The sequence below is a fragment of the Rhinoderma darwinii genome, chromosome 4 (genome assembly GCF_050947455.1).
Source record: "Rhinoderma darwinii isolate aRhiDar2 chromosome 4, aRhiDar2.hap1, whole genome shotgun sequence".
Taxonomy (NCBI): Eukaryota; Metazoa; Chordata; class Amphibia; order Anura; family Rhinodermatidae; genus Rhinoderma; species Rhinoderma darwinii.
This window is the reverse complement of record NC_134690.1, coordinates 198,689,928-198,707,645: the sequence shown is the minus strand read 5'-3', so window position 1 is coordinate 198,707,645 and position 17,718 is coordinate 198,689,928. Positions and strand designations below refer to the sequence as shown.

General features: G+C 44.4%; 1 protein-coding gene across 3 annotated transcripts in view; it reads right to left on the bottom strand.

The window, feature by feature from the left end:
- MEI4 (meiotic double-stranded break formation protein 4) overlaps nucleotides 1-12,071 on the bottom strand; it is a 166,986-nt gene extending 154,915 nt beyond the window's left edge. Inside the window, exons 1-2 of one of the 3 annotated variants that reach the window (XM_075864163.1) lie at nucleotides 12,024-12,071; nucleotides 6,029-6,272 (exon numbers count right to left, since the gene is read on the bottom strand). In XM_075864163.1, coding sequence (XP_075720278.1) covers nucleotides 6,029-6,266 — 238 coding nt within the window. In that variant the 5' untranslated portion in view covers nucleotides 6,267-6,272; nucleotides 12,024-12,071. Of the gene's footprint in view, nucleotides 1-6,028; nucleotides 6,273-9,252; nucleotides 9,763-12,023 lie in introns of those variants that run through there. The other 2 variants (XM_075864164.1, XM_075864161.1) reach the window with 2 other exon arrangements.
- Between the last annotated feature and the right edge of the window lie 5,647 nt (nucleotides 12,072-17,718).

The window sequence follows — 17,718 nt, the reverse complement described above, 5'->3', positions numbered from 1 at the left end:
GCCACATGAAACCTCAAAAATCAGATCAAGTGGTGTGGAATGATTGCGCGATGATTCTTAACGTGCCAGTTATTGCCATTAGCCCCATTTTCCTCTGAGGACGCCACTGGGGAAGTGAAACATGTAGGGGGGGCTTTTCCTGGTTTAAATTCAATGTGTCCTCTTAAACCTAAGTCCTTTGCAAAGCGGACTGCAGCCGCTATTTTAGGTATCTCATACAAGCAGTGTGGCCATTGGAAGTGGTAGTTTGACTCTGCACTCAGATAGCATAGACTACTGAGTAATAACAACATTGCTATACAGGGACTCTCAGTTCACATGGCGCTTTTACTCTTCACTTGTATGCTTTATTGTCATTGATAAATAAAGTTACATGTTTAATACTATAAGCATTCAATAGGTACCTGGGAAACTAGGGCTAATCTACTTGCGTTTGGCAATATGGATGTGTTTTGTGAGTTATTGCAACTTATCGCAAACAGAGTGGGACAAAATCCTTGAACTGAGAGACCCTTGGCTTATCACTTTGGCAGATCGCTACGCGCCTAGGCCAGGCGTGGATTTGCCAAGATTCCACAGCAGGAAACGGTGGTGGAAACTCAGATTTCTGCCGTGGTTTTGCAGAACAAACAGCCACATTTTGGCACGCAGATTAGCCCCATTCATTTTGCGACGCTGCTTTTGTGGCAGAGCACGCCACGGACGCTGCATCAAGAAGTGACATCAGTTTGCAATTCTGCCCTCTGAAAATGGGAGGCTTTTTACAAGCGAATTCAAATTCATTTCCAAGAAATTCAGGGTGAATTTTTCCCTGTGTGAGCAAAGCCGAACTGTGGTGGGTAGAGGAGAAAACCGAGCAAATAAATAATGCTTCAGAATGTCCACATGGAAAATCTGGTTGGAAATTCAGCAGTGTTTAAGCTGCATGTGACATTAACCTAATAGTGAAAATCTTAGCGGGCTATGATACAACTGGCATACGTCGTGGAGCACAGTGTTAAAATGGGCAACCACCAAAAATTCTTAAAATAAAAGTAGTAACTACATGAAAGAATCGAATCTTTGTTTCACCCATGTCACATCCGCCTCTATCCAGAGCCTTACCAAGCAACAATTCACCTCCATCCAGAGCCTTTAGGGTAAGTCTACACGCAGCGAAAATACTTCAGATTTTCAGCAACGCATTTCATTGCGGAAAACTCACAGCGTATTACAGTAGCAGCAAAGTGGATGAGATTGGAACAAATCTCATCCAAATGCTGTGTAAAAAACTTGCCGAAAAACTGTTCATAAATTGACCTGCGGTGCATTTTTTTAATCCGCAGCATGTCATTTTATGCTTAGGGATCGGTGGTTTTCTGCTGCAGGTTTTTCCCATTGAATTAAATGGGGAGGTAAAACCCGCAACAAATAGCAGATGTTGCAATTTTTGCAGCGGAAAACCTGAGTTTCAGTCGCATAAAAAAAAAAACGCAACTCAATGAAAAAAAGTCTATACTCCTGCCCTCAGGGATGGCGTTTCATCTGCAGCGGTCACATAGGATGAAACGTCATCCATGGAGGCTGGGCTGCAGGATGTCAGAGGGACACGTTGCAATTGACTACGGGCTGTTTTTTTTTTAACTGCTATTTTGCGCAGTGGACATTCCAGCTAAAAAAAAAAAAAAAAAAAAAAAAAAAGGGCACCACAATTTGGTGTGTCTTTTGGTGTGTCTTTTAGGAACACATTAGGCGGATTTTCCGCAACGGAGTTCATTGGGGAAAAACCGCAGCATAATAAAGTAGCAGCAGTGTGGGTGAGATTTGGACGAATCTCAGCCACACATAGCGGAAAATATAAGCTGAAAATATTTGCTGAAAATAACGTTCATAAATGGACCTGCGGTGTGGTTTTTGAAGCCGCAGCATATCAATTTATGATGCAGAATCGCTGCTCTTCTGTTGCGGGGTTTTCCATATTGAATTTAAGGCCTTATTCACATGGACGTGTCAGTTTTGCGAGCGCAAAAAACGCTGCGTTTTGCACACACAAAAGGTCCGTGTGTCATCAGCATATGGTGCGGGGCTGCGTGATTTTCGCGCAGCCGGCATCATGATGACACTCTGGTTTTAGGTTTACAAACAGAAAAGCACGTGGTGCTTTTCTGTTTTCATTCAGTCATGGTTTTTACTGCTGTTGCGCGAATTACGCGCGGCACCCGGAAGTGCTTCCATGTGCGAGCGCGATTTGCACGCACCCATTGACTTCAATGGGTGCGTGCAGCGCGAAACACGGCCAAATATAGGACATGTCGTGCGTTTCACGCAGCGGACATACGCTGCGTGAAATTCACTGACCGTCTGAACGGCCCAATTCAGTAATATAGGTCCGTGCGACGCGCGTGATTTACGTAGCTTGGACGTATTATACGTTCGTGTGAATAAGGCCTAATACCTAAAATCTGCAACAAAGTGCCATGTATTGCGACTTTTGCAGCAATAACACTGCAATTCCACTGCAAAAATAGCAAATGAAAAAAAACTAAAAAATATGTTTTTCAATTGAAATTAATAAAGTTCGAACTTACCTCCCTGCCGAAATCCTAGCGATGCGATCCTCTTCTGAGCGCAGCCTGGCTTCCTGGGATGAGGTAACATCCCATGTGACTTTTGCAGTCAATCAAAGGCTGCAGCGATCACATGGACTACCGCATCAAGTATAAACGGTTTTGTTTTTTTTATTGCTGCATTATTTCCGCAACAGACATGCCGCCCAATAAACCGCACCACAATTTGGCGGAGTTCCCTGCGGCTACGTTGTCGTTTTTACGCAGCGTATCTGCCTAGTGTGTTCCTACCCTTACAAAGCAAAATGTTGCCGCTATCCAGAGCATTTACCAAGCAATATTTCACCTAAACCCAGGGCCAGCCTTAGGATGGATGATGCCCCATGCGAAATAACTTTCGGCGCCCCCCCCCCCATTATAAAACAAAATGGCCCATAAAAAAAAACTATAATGTCCCCACTAGGGATGTTACGATACCGAAACCATACTTTGCCAACAGTAAAAAAATTAAAAAAAGTTCTTCCATTTTCTGATTTGAGGCGCGAGGTGTGATGATGAATTTTGAATGTGCCTCACACTAATAATAATTAACCCCATCATGTTTCTCCGTCATAATGGGTTAATGTGTAAGGTACATGATGGGGTTAATTACTATTAATGTGAGGCACATGGAGGTTTCCATTCATCATCACACCTCGCGCCTCACAATAAGGCCGGATTCACACGAGCGTGTGCGTTTTGCGCACGCAAAAGCGGCGTTTTGCATGCGCAAAAGGCACTTAACAGCTCCGTGTGTCAGCCCCGTATGATGCACGGCTGCGTGATTTTCGCGCAGCCGCCATCATTATGACACTCCGTTTGGATGTTTGTAAACAGAAAAGCACGTGGTGCTTTTCTGTTTTCATTCATAGTTTTACTGCTGTTGCGCGAATCACGCGCATCCCACGGAAGTGCTTCTGTGTGCCATGCGTGATTTTCACGCACCCATTGACTTCAATGGGTGCGTGATGCGCGAAATACGCACAAAGAACGGACATTTCGTGAGTTTTACGCAGCGGACTCACGCTGCATAAAAATCACGGACTGTCTGCGCGGCCCCATAGACTAATATAAGTCCGTGCGAGACGCGTGAAAATCAAGCGCGTTGCATGGACGTATACCACATTCGTCTGAATAAGCCCTAAGTGAAAGAAAGCAGTTTTTATTTTATTTTTTTACAGCGTACACATCATAAATGACACAAAAAAATTGTTGTGCAGGTTATTACGGCCACGCCAATACCGAATGTGTATATTTTATGTATTGAGACTTGTTTTAATGTTTATTGTAAAAAAGGTGTATGTGTGTTTTTTATTTAATATTACTTTATGTTTTTATGTGTATATGCCAGTACATTAGCCTGTGTACTGATAGTACACAGGCAGTTAGGACATACCCAAGTATGCCCTAACAGGAAATATGGTCAGACATCCCTGGGTCCTTCAATGGACGCTGGGCTGTCTGGCCATATATGGTATGTCCCTCAATCGCGTCACAGGGATTCCTGTAATGCGATCCAAGGGGCACCCCCCCCTTCTCATTTACCCCTGAATGCTGCAGTCAGCTTTGATCACAGCGTTCAGGGGAATAACGGCGGAGATGAGAGGTTTGTCTGATCTCCGCCGTTATAGAGCGGGGCTGCGGATGCCGTGTGCCGCGCGTGATGCGTGCTACAGTAGTAAAAACGATGAATGAAAACAGAAAAGCACCACGTACTTTTCTGTTTGTAAACAGAAAACCAGAGTGTCATCATGATGCCGGCTGCGCGAAAATCACGCAGCCCCGCACCATATGCTGATGACACACGGACCTTTTGTGTGTGCAAAACGCAGCGTTTTTTGCGCTCGCAAAACTGACACGTCCATGTGAATAAGGCCTTAAATTCAATATGGAAAACCCCGCAACAGAAGAGCAGCGATTCTGCATCATAAATTGATATGCTGCGGCTTCAAAAACCACACCGCAGGTCCATTTATGAACGTTATTTTCAGCAAATATTTTCAGCTTATATTTTCCGCTGTGTGTGGCTGAGATTCGTCCAAATCTCACCCACACTGCTGCTACTTTATTATGCTGCGGTTTTTCGTCATCATGATGCCGGCTGCGCGAAAATCACGCAGCCGCGCACCATTTGCTGATGCCACACGGACCTTTTGCACGCTCAAAACGTAGCGTTTTTTGCGTGCGCAAAACAGATATGTCCGTGTGAATAAGGCCTAAGAATGCATAAAAATCCACTGCATAAAATCTGCACGTTTCCGCATCAAAATGTAAAATCTGCACCTAAAACCATAAAAAAAATAATTTAAGTGCAGTATTTACCTGCGTAAATCTGCAGTTTTGATTCAGATTCTTTTGCATCAAATTCTTCAATGTGTGCATGGCGTGGACCCGGAAGTTGGATGCTGCTGCTGTTACGGTGACGTGTTGACACAGGCTCCGGGTAAAGGAGCTCCCCCTGTGTGTCAATAAAGGGGCTGACTGACTGGCTCAATTCACCAGCTAAGCCAGCACCCTTCTCGGTTTTTGAATCAGCCGTGACTGTGGATGAATTGAGCCAGGCAGCCAGCCCCTTCATCCACATCATCGAGACACAGACAGGAGAGGGGTGGGATCTTCTTTCCTCTGAGCCTTTGTCGACGCGTCTCAACAACAACACTGAACTTCTGGGTCCACGACACGAAAAATGCAATCCATGAAGGTTTGAAATATAAAGTAGATTAGAAAGTTCCTTTATTTTACAAAGGCAAAATAAAATGTTTTTTCTTTTCGTTGGACAACCCCTTTAATCCCTATCCAGAGCCTTTACCAAACAACATTTTACCTCTATCCAGATCCTTTACAAAGCAACTTATCACCTTTATTCAGAGCTTTTACCAAGAAACGTTTCACCTCGATCCAAAGCAAATATAAAGCAATGATTCACTTCAACTCAGAGCCTTATCCAAGCAACATATCACCTTGATCAAGAACATTCATCAAGCAATACTTGACCTTAAAGGGAATCTGTCAGCAGTTTTGAGGCCTCAAAACTGCTGACAGAGCATTATAGGGGAGGGGGAAGTACAGGGGAGGCACTCTGTGTATTGTGTCATGGTGCTCCGTACAGTTCTGAAGTATTACAGAGTTGTTTTCTGCCCTAGATGCAAAGTGGGTAATATTTTAGATCCTTAATTAGAAAGAAGAAAAGCATTTACATTTGTTATGTCCACCGACTAGCAAACATAAGTCCCCTTGTCTTATAAGGCTGACATACAATTTTCGAATGAGAAAAAAAAAAAAGTAATTGTAAACAATAAATACATAATGAATATTTATTTTGTGAGAGACTTGATTCTTCCACTGACTCAGGCATCACCGCACCCCCCCCCCCCCTCCTATACACGCAATCTATAATATGTATAAATAAACTGTAATCATACCACTGATCCTTGCATATTTACCATTTTCCAATTCTGGTTTATTGTGAATCTTGTGTAAAAGTAGCTCTTGTCGCAAATGTAGAACTTTGTCTTCCAGTTCCTTCACCTTCGCCTTCCAATTCACCTCCTGATCAGACGCAACTTTAGCCAGTTCCTCAGCGTACTCTCTGCTGCTCTTTCCTTCTGGTTTATTTCTAATAATTGATATTGCCAAAGCCACTTTTGCTGTCATCTGAAGACAGCTTTGCCTATCCATCATAGGTTCCTAGAAAACAAAACATGTATGACATCTGATCACATGTATGATCAGTCACTCAATAATGACATCTTGCCTATGTAACTATGCACTAATGATATCTATGGGAAGGCTTCTATCATCATGTTATTTATAATGCTGGAGGATAGAAGTTTCATTTCTGATTAACCTTTAGTTTTAGAAGACTAGAGACACATTTTCTCTCAGGTTTGGGCAAAGTTTCTTCAGGTGCTCTGGTTTGTGATGGGGTAAAGAGTCGATACCCAACAGAAAGCACAGATTGAGGCCTTGTTCACACGAGTATATTTCACATCCGTGTGCTGTCCATTTAAAAACTGACAGCCCAGTGTAATTCACTTGTCCGTGTTTTTCGCTGAGCGCGTATTCATTGTGTTAAGCTCACTGCATGTTCTATCCTGGACCGGAGGTCAATGGGTGCCTGAAAACAATGGACAGCACATGGACGACATCTTAGAAAAAATAAAATAAAAGGTCAAACCAGGAAGTGCTTGCAGAGGAGGAACATGGACAAGAAAAACCGATGACACATAGAAGCCAGATTGACGCAACACGGACAGTCATATGCATCAAAAATAGCCCGTTTTTTTCAGTCGTAAATCTGACACGCACGTGTGAATAAGGCCTTATTTCAGTTTTGAGGGCCAGTAGAAAGGTGTATATCATTAAAAATTCATATAACATCCACTATAAGGGTGTATTCACAGGATGCGGTTTTTACTGCGCGGCCGAAAAACGCATTGAAAGATACGTGTTTTTACTGCGATTTGCCACGGTTTTTCAAATTGCAGTAAAAACGCGTTCGTTTTCAGTGCAGTTTTCAGCCGCGCTGTAAAAAAGCGCCGCAAAACCGCACCACATGAATACACCCGTAAAAGAAATGTGCTGACAACGCAGAGTAATAAAATAAAAACAGCAGCCATGTGGTTATGTTATCATATTTGAAAGCTAACAAAAACTGTCATTTTATTGCAGCACAGCACCACAGATTTTGTTTCAACTAAAAGTGACAAAGAACTCATCATTTGCTTTTCAGTAGGGCCCAATGTAAATTCCTGAAAAATCCCTAGTACCGAATTAGAAAAATGTGGCTGCTTTCTTACAAACATAGCGCCAAATCTGCCCGTGGGTTGTATCTGGTACTGCAGCTCAGCTCCATTGAAGTAAATGTGGCTGAGCTGCAATACCACACACAACCCCTGGACAGGTGTGGTGATGTTTTTGGAAGAAAGCAGCAATGTTTTGTTTTATTAAATTCTGGACAGCCCCTCTAAATTAACAATTGCATAACATATTCCGAGACTTGGTTTTTGTTTTGTCCAGTCTGGAGGTAAAAGCTGTACTGATTTATCATTAACATTGGTCCTGCTTTCTGATAAAGGGAAGTCGCTCGCTTCACATCATCATCAATTCTCCCTGCACTTATAGCCCTCATGATTTAGCTCTACTTGGCACTTGTTGCTTCTTAGGGTATGTTCACACGCACATGTAAAATACGTCTGAAATTACGGAGCTGATTTCATGCACTTCTTTGAGCGGTGCGTAAAAAAAAAAAAGCCCGTCTGCACAGAACACCGTAAGACCCATTGAATTCAATAGGCAGATGTTTGCCGACGGCTTGGAGACGTTTTTTTGGCCGTAATTCCAGGCGAAAGACGCCTGAATTACATCTGTAAATAGGGCGTGTGAACATACCCTTAAGCTAAGTGGTCGCACATAAGTGAGAATTCGTTAAATTATACATGCCAGTTTTCTGACGTAGAAAAGTCGCAAACTTTAGCGAATACCATAGTTTCACAAAACTTTGTGACTTTTTGCACCTCTCTGATTTAGTCGGGGCGGGCAGGGGCTACTGTCTGTCCAAAAGATTTACTAGAATTTGCACCAGGTCTCCCAAAACGTACAGTGAGACGAGACAAGTGCAGCCTGACAGTAGAGCAGGAGTTGGCAGAGGCGTTCCTCATACTTCTGCCCCTGGATACGAGTGATGGTGGCTACAGCCCATGACCTCATTGAAAAAACGGCAGATGTAGCAGGGATTACATGCCTCTGGGGCTATGGATCCTCACTATTTATCTAGGTGCTAATTTCCTGCTGTTAAAGAAATTAAGAGGGAGATTTATAAAGACTTAAACTTCATACTTCAGTCTTAGGCTGGGTTCACACGAGCACATTACGTCCGTAATGGACGGAACGTATTTCGGCCGCAAGTCCCGGACCGAACACACTGCAGGGAGCCGGGCTCCTAGCATCATAGTTATGTACGACGCTAGGAGTCCCTGCCTCGCTGCAGGACAACTGTCCTGTACTGTAATCATGTTTTCAGTATGGGATAGTTGTCCTGCAGCGAGGCAGGGGCTCCTAGCATCGTACATAACTATAATGCTAGGAGCCCGGCTCCCTGCACTGTGTTCGCCCGGTACTTGCGGCCGAAATACGTTCCGTCCATTACGGACGTAACATGCTTGTGTCAACCCAGCCTTAATGTAAAATGCATTGAAGAAAAATGCGCAAAATGTATTAAGAGGTGTATTACCTCTTAATAAATTTGGCGCATCTTTAACCATTCCTGTGCTAGAAATTAAAATCTATGCCTGCTATAAGCAGGTGTACATTTGCTCTATAATGGACACCAATTTCAGTTGTAAATTATAGTAAATGTGTGGCGCCAACGATAGCCCCTCCCCCTTTCTTACCGCTTTGGAAAAGAGTGAAAGGTCGCAAATTTTAGTGCAAATATGGCGTGCACTTAAATTTTTTAAACTTTTCTATGACACGGAAGTTACGTAAATTATTTAGTTAATTCCAGCCTTTTGCTTCTAGTCTTGAGAAATGACACATATTGCGGTTCTATGCTGGAAACAAGTGTCAGATTATCATTCTCTTGGGGTTAGTAGATGCAGCAGTAAAAGAACACCCCAGGCATAACTAATACACGGTTTTAGATCTAGTACAGGCCTTGAGGACTTACTTTGGTGTTCTTTGAATCCGTGTCATGTAGCGCTCCTTCAGACCCTGTACTAGAAACCACAGCGCATATCAACCCGTGGCCCACATGCTTTCTGTGCCGCCCTCCATGATCGGGATTCCTGTCACAGACATGCTTATATAACTGTAACCTGATCTCGCAGTTGTCAAAAAACAGCCTTATCTTTCTGATGCAGAGAACGGAGAGCTCATGTTTGACAGCAGCTTTGTGTGCTTTAGGCTTTATTCAGACGAGCGTGGAAATTACTCGCAGCACAGGGACCCATTGATTTCAATGAGGCTGTTCACACATGCATGAGTTTTCATGCAGCGAGAGTCCGTTGCGTGAAACCCACTGCAAGTCCGATATTGGTGCGTTTTCACGCACCTATGCGCCCATTGAAGACAATGGGTGCGTTAAAATCACGCACAGCCTGTCATGGAGTGAGGTGCACTTCTTATTGCATCAGCCTGTCAGGGAGTGGGGGGAGGGGCTACTTATTGCATCAGCCTGTCAGGGAGTGGGGGGAGGGGCTACTTATTGCATCAGCCTGTCAGGGAGTGGGGGGAGGGGCTACTTATTGCATCAGCCTGTCAGGGAGTGGGGGGAGGGGCTACTTATTGCATCAGCCTGTCAGGGAGTGGGGGGAGGGGCTACTTATTGCATCAGCCTGTCAGGGAGTGGGGGGAGGGGCTACTTACTGCATCAGCCTGTCAGGGAGTGGGGGGAGGGGCTACTTACTGCATCAGCCTGTCAGGGAGTGGGGGGGGGCTACTTATTGCATCAGCCTGTCAGGGAGTGGGGGGAGGGGCTACTTATTGCATCAGCCTGTCAGGGAGTGGGGGGAGGGGCTACTTATTGCATCAGCCTGTCAGGGAGTGGGGGGAGGGGCTACTTATTGCATCAGCCTGTCAGGGAGTGGGGGGAGGGGCTACTTATTGCATCAGCCTGTCAGGGAGTTGGGAGTTGGGAGTTGGGGGGGGGGGGGGGGGGGGGGAGGGTACTTATTGCATCAGCCTGTCAGGGAGTTGGGGGGGGGGAGGGTACTTATTGCATCAGCCTGTCAGGGAGTTGGGGGGGGGGGGGTACTTATTGCATCAGCCTGTCAGGGAGTGGGGGCCCCTTCTTATTACATGAGTCTATCAGGGAGTGGGGGGCCCTTCTTATTGCATCAGCCTGTCAGGGAGTGGGGGGGAGGGGCTACTTATTGCATCAGCCTGTCAGGGAGTGGGGGGAGAGGCTACTTATTGCATCAGCCTGTCAGGGAGTGGGGGGCCCTTCTTATTACATCAGTCTGTCAGGGAGTGGGGGCCCTTATTACACGAGTCTGTCAGGGAGTGGGGGCCCTTATTACATCAGTCTGTCAGGGAGTGGGGGGCCCTTCTTATTCAATCAGTGTCAGGGAGTGGGGGCCCTTGTTACATCAGTCTGTCAGGGAGTGGGGGCCCTTGTTACATCAGTCTGTCAGGGAGTGGGGGCCCTTGTTACATCAGTCTGTCAGGGAGTGGGGGCCCTTATTACATCAGTGTGTCAGGGAGTGGGGGCCCTTATTACATCAGTCTGTCAGGGAGTGGGGGCCCTTATTACATCAGTCTGTCAGGGAGTGGGGGCCCTTATTACATCAGTCTGTCAGGGAGTGGGGGCCCTTATTACATCAGTCTGTCAGGGAGTGGGGGCCCTTATTACATCAGTCTGTCAGGGAGTGGGGGCCGATTATTACATCAGTCTGTCAGGGAATGGGGGCCCTTATTACATCAGTCTGTCAGGGAGTGGGGGCCCTTCTTATTCAATCAGTGTCAGGGAGTGGGGGCCCTTGTTACATCAGTCTGTCAGGGAGTGGGGGCCCTTATTACATCAGTCTGTCAGGGAATGGGGGCCCTTATTACATCAGTCTGTCAGGGAATGGGGGCCCTTATTACATCAGTCTGTCAGGGAGTGGGGGCCCTTATTACATCAGTCTGTCAGGGAGTGGGTGGCCCTTCTTATTCATTCAATCAGTGTCAGGGAGTGGGGGCCCTTGTTACATCAGTCTGTCAGGGAGTGGGGGCCCTTATTACATCAGTCTGTCATGGAGTGGGGGCCCTTATTACATCAGTCTGTCAGGGAGTGGGGGCCCTTGTTACATCAGTCTGTCAGGGAGTGGGGGCCCTTGTTACATCAGTCTGTCAGGGAGTGGGGGCCCTTGTTACATCAGTCTGTCAGGGAGTGGGGGCCCTTATTACATCAGTCTGTCAGGGAGTGGGGGCCCTTATTACATCAGTCTGTCAGGGAGTGGGGGCCCTTATTACATCAGTCTGTCAGGGAGTGGGGGCCGATTATTACATCAGTCTGTCAGGGAGTGGGGGCCCTTATTACATCAGTCTGTCAGGGAGTGGGGGCCCTTATTACATCAGTCTGTCAGGGAGTGGGGGCCCTTATTACATCAGTCTGTCAGGGAGTGGGGGCCGATTATTACATCAGTCTGTCAGGGAGTGGGGGCCCTTATTACATCAGTCTGTCAGGGAGTGGGGGCCCTTATTACATCAGTCTGTCAGGGAGTGGGGGCCGATTATTACATCAGTCTGTCAGGGAGTGGGGGCCGATTATTACATCAGTCTGTCAGGGAGTGGGGGCCCTTATTACATCAGTAAGCATTCTACAAATAACACTTGTGCAGGTAAAATAGGTTCAGATTCAGAATGTTCTATTTAACACTTCAGAGAAGCCTGTAGCCCGGACATGGCCACCTGTAGCCCGGACATGGCCACCTCAGAAGTCCACCCTCACAGACTTACCTCACACTGCACACTAGCCTGAACTCAGCCTGCCTACTGCTGCAATTCAGCTGGATGGAGTAGACCAATTGCATTAAAGGGGGATGCTATGAAATACACTTTATTTTAGTAATTGTTTCTCTATACATTTTACAATTAAAAAAAAGCACCACAGTAAACAGTCAACAGCATCAACTATCTCCAGGGAATTCATTTTACTAGGTGAATATTCTTCACAAAATGTCATATTCTCCTAATTTACCTAGATTGGTTGGAACTATAGAACAGTCCAGGAAATAGAAAGATTCTGTCTACATGTCTGATAGTTCAGGGTCCCAAGTAATAGTAACCCCTTAACCCTTTCACGCCGCAGCCCTTTTTCAGATTTTAATTTTAGTTTTTCCCTCCCCACCTGCCAAAGGCCATAACGCCTCTATTTTTCCGTCGATATAGTACTATGAGGGCTTGATTTTTGCGGGACAAGTTGTAGTTTTTCGTAGCACCATTTATTTTGCCGTATAATGTACTAGGAAACAGGAAAAAAATTATTTGTGGGGTAGAAAATGAAAAAAAACAGGGATTCCGCCATGGTTTTTTGCGCGCCATTTTTACGGAATTCACTGTACAATTAAAACAACATATTAATTTTATTCTGTGGGTCAATACGATTACGCCGATACCAAATATGTGTAGGTTTTTCTATATTTTACTACTTTTACAAGTAAAAACCTAAGTGTAAAAAAGAAAATTTATTTTGTTTCGCCAAATTCCGAGAGCCATAACTTTTTTATTTTTCCGTCGATAAAGTGGTATAAGGGCTTATTTCTTGCGGGATAAGCTTTAGTTTTTAATAATACTATTTTGGTGTAGATGCGACGGTTTTATCACTTTTTATTTCATTTTTTGTGGGAGATTAGGTGAACAAAAAATAGAGATTCTGGCGTTTACAATTTTTTTTTTTTTACGGCGTTCACCGTGCGGGTTAAATAATGATATATTGTGATAGTTCAGACTGTTACGGACACAGCGATACCAATTATGTTTATTTGTTTAATTTTTTACTATGCTCTAGGGGGGAAATGGGAAAAGGTTTTTTTTTTTAACTTTTAATATTTTATTTTTTTTAACTAATTTTTACATTTTTTATTAGTCCCCCTAGGGGACTTCAACCAGCGATCGTTAGATCGCTTGCACGATATACTGCAATACTAATGTATCACAGTATATCGTGATTCTGACAGTCTCCTATGAAGCCCTGCTTCATATGAGTACCAAGTTGGCGGACCTGGGGGACTTCGTCAGACCCCCAGGCAGCCGTGTGAACCAACGGCTCCCCCCTGATCTCGCCGCGGGGGGGCCGTTGAGACGTTACAGGGGGTCGCCCCTGTTTTTAGTAATTTAAATGCCGCGATCTCTATTGAACGCGGCATTTAACGGGTTAAACAAGCGGAATCGCGCTAAAGCGCGATCCCGCTCGTAACCCGGAAGTGTCGGCTGTAACACACAGCCGACACACTCGCTCTATGGAACGGACTCAGCCAGTGAACCCGCTCCATATTCCCCCACCCGGCGTGCGCCGTATATATACGGCGGATGTCGGGAAAGGGTTAAAGGCCAGGCCAATTTATGTTTTTCATTTTCGTTTTTTCCTCCCCGCCTTCCAAAAGCCATAACTTTTATATTTCTTCGTCGACATAGCCGTATGAGGGCTTGTTTTTTGCGGGACAAGTTGTAGTTTCTCATGGCACCATTTATTGTACGCATAATGTACTAGGAATCTGAAAAATGTTTTATTTGTGGTGGGAAATGGGCAAAAAACAGTGATTACCACATTTTTTGAGGGGTTTTGTCTTTTACAGCGTCCATCAGGCGGTAAAAACGACATATTCACCTTATTCTACAGGATGATACGATTTCGGCGATACCAAATTTATATGTTTTGTTTTATGTTTTACGAATTTAAAAAAAATACAACTATTTGCTAAAATAGAAAATGTTTTGAGTCGCCATATTCTGAGAGCCATAACTGTTTTATTTTTCCATCAATTTAGAGGTGTGAGCGCTTAAATTTTGCGGGGCGAGCTGTAGTTTTCACCGATACTATTTTGGGGTACATGTGACTTTTTGATCACTTTTTATTCCTTTTCTTTGGAAAGCTAAGGAGAGAAAAAAAAGCAAAATTTTTTTTTTTCATTTTTTTTTTACGTCGTTCACCAAGCGGGTTAAATAACGCTACATTGTGATAGTTCGGACTTTTACTGATGCGGCAATACCAGTTATGTTAATTTTGATTTTTTTATTTTTAACATTGCTTTAGGGGAAATATGGGAAAAGGGGGGTTTTTTGAACTTTTTTTGGAACATTATAAAAATCTTTATTTAACTGTTTTTTACTTCTTTTATTAGTCTCCCCAGGAGACTTGAAGCAGCGATTGTTGGATCGCTTGCATGATATACTGCAATACTAATGTATTGCAGTATATCGTGATTCTGACAGTCTTCTTTGAAGCCCTGCCGTAGTACAAACATGGCAGACCTGGGGGCCTTTATTAGGCCCCCAGGTTGCCATAACAACCACTGTAAACGGCCAATCGTGACAAGAAGGGGCGCGATGGCGTGTTTGAGGGGGCGCCCCTGATTCTAACAATTTAAATGCCGCGGTCGCGATTTAAGGTGTTAAATGGGCGGAATCAAAGTGATCTTTGATTCCGCCCGTTGCATTGAGGTGTTGGCTGTATAACACAGTTGTCACCCGCTGTGTATGGAGCGAGCTCAGCCCGTACTCCATACTTACCCTTAACGGCTGCCACGTTCCAGTATGTGACATGTCGTTAAGGGGGTAACAAGTTTGCTGTGTCTCAGGCCCCATGCACATGGCCGTGTATTTGTGCCCGCATACTATCCGCAATTGTAGATATTATAGGGCACATTATAGCCTATGGGCCAATGCACAGGATTGTAGTTTCCATGGTCCATGCATTTCCCTGAGTCCGGACCGCAAAAATATAAGGACATGTAATTTTGTGGTCCGGGCTCATTAAACTCAATGCACTCTTGTGTGTGCACGTTCCGTGATTGCGGACAGACCACGGATGGCACTTCTCGGACCGTCCATGTCGTAATCACTTACCGTGCACACAGCTACAGTCGTGTGCATGAGGCCTTACTGTGTCCATAACTCCCGTTCACTTTTATGGGAGCTACAGAAACATCGTAGTTCAGCGAGCTCGGCTGTTTACAAAATTCACATTCTCATGTGCACTGATTCTTGCCCTGGATGCCACAGCCACCTGCTGCCTCACCAGGCAGGAAAGACCCCCTGTTTGGGTGATAGGGGTAGGTCTTACAGGTGAGACTCACATCTATCAGACCTCTATGACATATCCTGTGGAAATACCATAAATGTCTAAGATGGGAAAATCCCTTTAACCCCTTCCCGCTCTTTGACGTACTATTACGTCATGGCAGCTGTATCGTTCGCGCTCCATGCCGTAATAGTACGTCACGGGAGTAACGGCCGTTTCGGCCGTCCTCCCGACACATACAGGAGCTGTGACGCTGCTGTCTTGTTCAGCAGCTGTCACAGCTCCTACAGCGGGGACCGATCGCTATGTCCCCGCTGATTAACCCCTTAAAAGCCATGTTCTATAGAGATCGCGGCTTTTTAGGGGTTAAGCTGCCATCGCCGGTCTGCTACGCGATAGCGGCCGGCGATAGTGACTATGGCAACCGGACACCAAACAATGGCGTCCGGCTATGCCATAGACGGAAGCCTAGTGGGTCCTGACAACGTCAGGACCCACTATGCTTGCTGTCAGTGAGTAGCTGACAGTTCTAATACACTTCACTACGCATGTAGTGCAGTGTATTAGAATAGCGATCAGGGCCTCCTGCCCTCATGTCCCCTAGTGGGACAAAGTAATAAAGTAAAAAAAAAGTAAAAAAAAGATGTGTAAAAATAAGAAAATAAAAGATTTAACCCCTTAGTGACCAGCCCATTTTAGGCCCTAATGACCAAGCTATTTTATTCGTTTTTCTATAGTCGCATTCAAAGAGCTATAACGTTTTTATTTTTTCGTCTACATAGCTGTATAAGGACTTGTTTTTTGCGGGATTAGTTGTGCTTTTTAATAGCACCATTTTTGGGTACATATAATTTTTATATTAACTTTTATTAACCTTTTTGGGGGGGATTATAAAAAAAAACGGAAATTCCGCCATTGTTCTATGCGTTTTTAAATTGACGCCGTTCACTATGCGACGTAAATAACATGTTACCTTTATTCTATGGGTCGGTACGATTACGGCGATACCACATATGTAGAGTTTTTTTTTATGTTTTACGACTTTTGCACAATAAAAACACTTTTGAACTAAAATTATTTGCTTTTGCATCGTCGCTTTCCAAGAGCCGTAATTTTTTTATTTTTCCATCAATGTAGTGATTTTTTGGGCTTGTTTTCTGCGGGACAAGACGTAGTTTTGAATGGTACTGTTTTGGGGTGCATGGGACTTATTGATTCATTTTTATTATGACTTTTTTGGGGGGCAATGGAAAAAAATTGCAATTTCGCCATGGTTTTTTGCGTTTTTTTTTTACGGTGTTCACTTTGCGGTTTAAATTACATATTAACTTTATTAATGGAGTCATTACGGTCGCGGCAATACCACATATGTGTACTTTTTTTTTTTTTTTTTACACTTTTACTAAATAAAACCACTTTTTATGGAAAAAAAATGGTTTTATTTATTTTTTTACTGTACTTTTTATTAATAATCTTTATTTCACTTTGATGACTTATTTTATTAGTCCCACTAGGGGACTTTACTGTGCGATATTCCGATCGCTGCTATAATGCTCTGGTATACTTCGTATACCAGAGCATTATTGCCTGTCAGTGTAAATCTGACAGGCAATCTGTTAGGACGTGCCTCCGGCGCGTCCTAACAGGAATATGTCCAGGGCAGACCTGGGGGCTTTTATCAAGCCCCCGGCTGCCATGACACCCCATCGGAGACCCGCGATTTCATTCGCGGGCCGCCGATGGGTGACAGAGGGAGCGCACTCCCTCTGTAAACAAAGTTAAATGCCGCGTCGCTATTGACGGCGGCATTTAACGGGTTAAACGGCCGCGATCGAAGTAAACTTCGATCGCGGGCGTTGGAGCAGGAGCTCAGCTGTCATCAGACAGCAGAGCCCCGGCTCCTGCCTGCACGGGAGACCCGTGCAGGACTTAGACTAGGCTGACGTGAAAAGGCGTCAGCCTAGCCTAAGGCCCCTTAGTGACTCACGTGAAAAGGCGTATTAGTGGTCACTAAGGGGTTAAAAGTAATAAAAGTAAAAATCCCCCTTTTTCCCTTATCAGTCCTTTATTATTAATAAAAATATATAAACAAACAAATAAACTATACATACTTGGTATCGCCGCGTCCGTAACGGCCTGAACTACAAAATTATTTCATTATTTATCCCGCACGATGAACGCCGTAAAATAAAATAATAATAAACCGTACCACAATCACAATTCTTTGGTCACTTCACCTCCCAAAAAATGGAATAAAAAGAGATCAAAAAGTCGCCTGTACCTAAAAATGGTCCTGATCGAAACTACAGTTCGTTACGCAAAAAGTCCTCGCACGGCTTTATTGATTGAAAAATAAAAACGTTCTGGCTCTTAGAATAAGGTAACACAAAAAGTGAATGATTGTTTACAAAA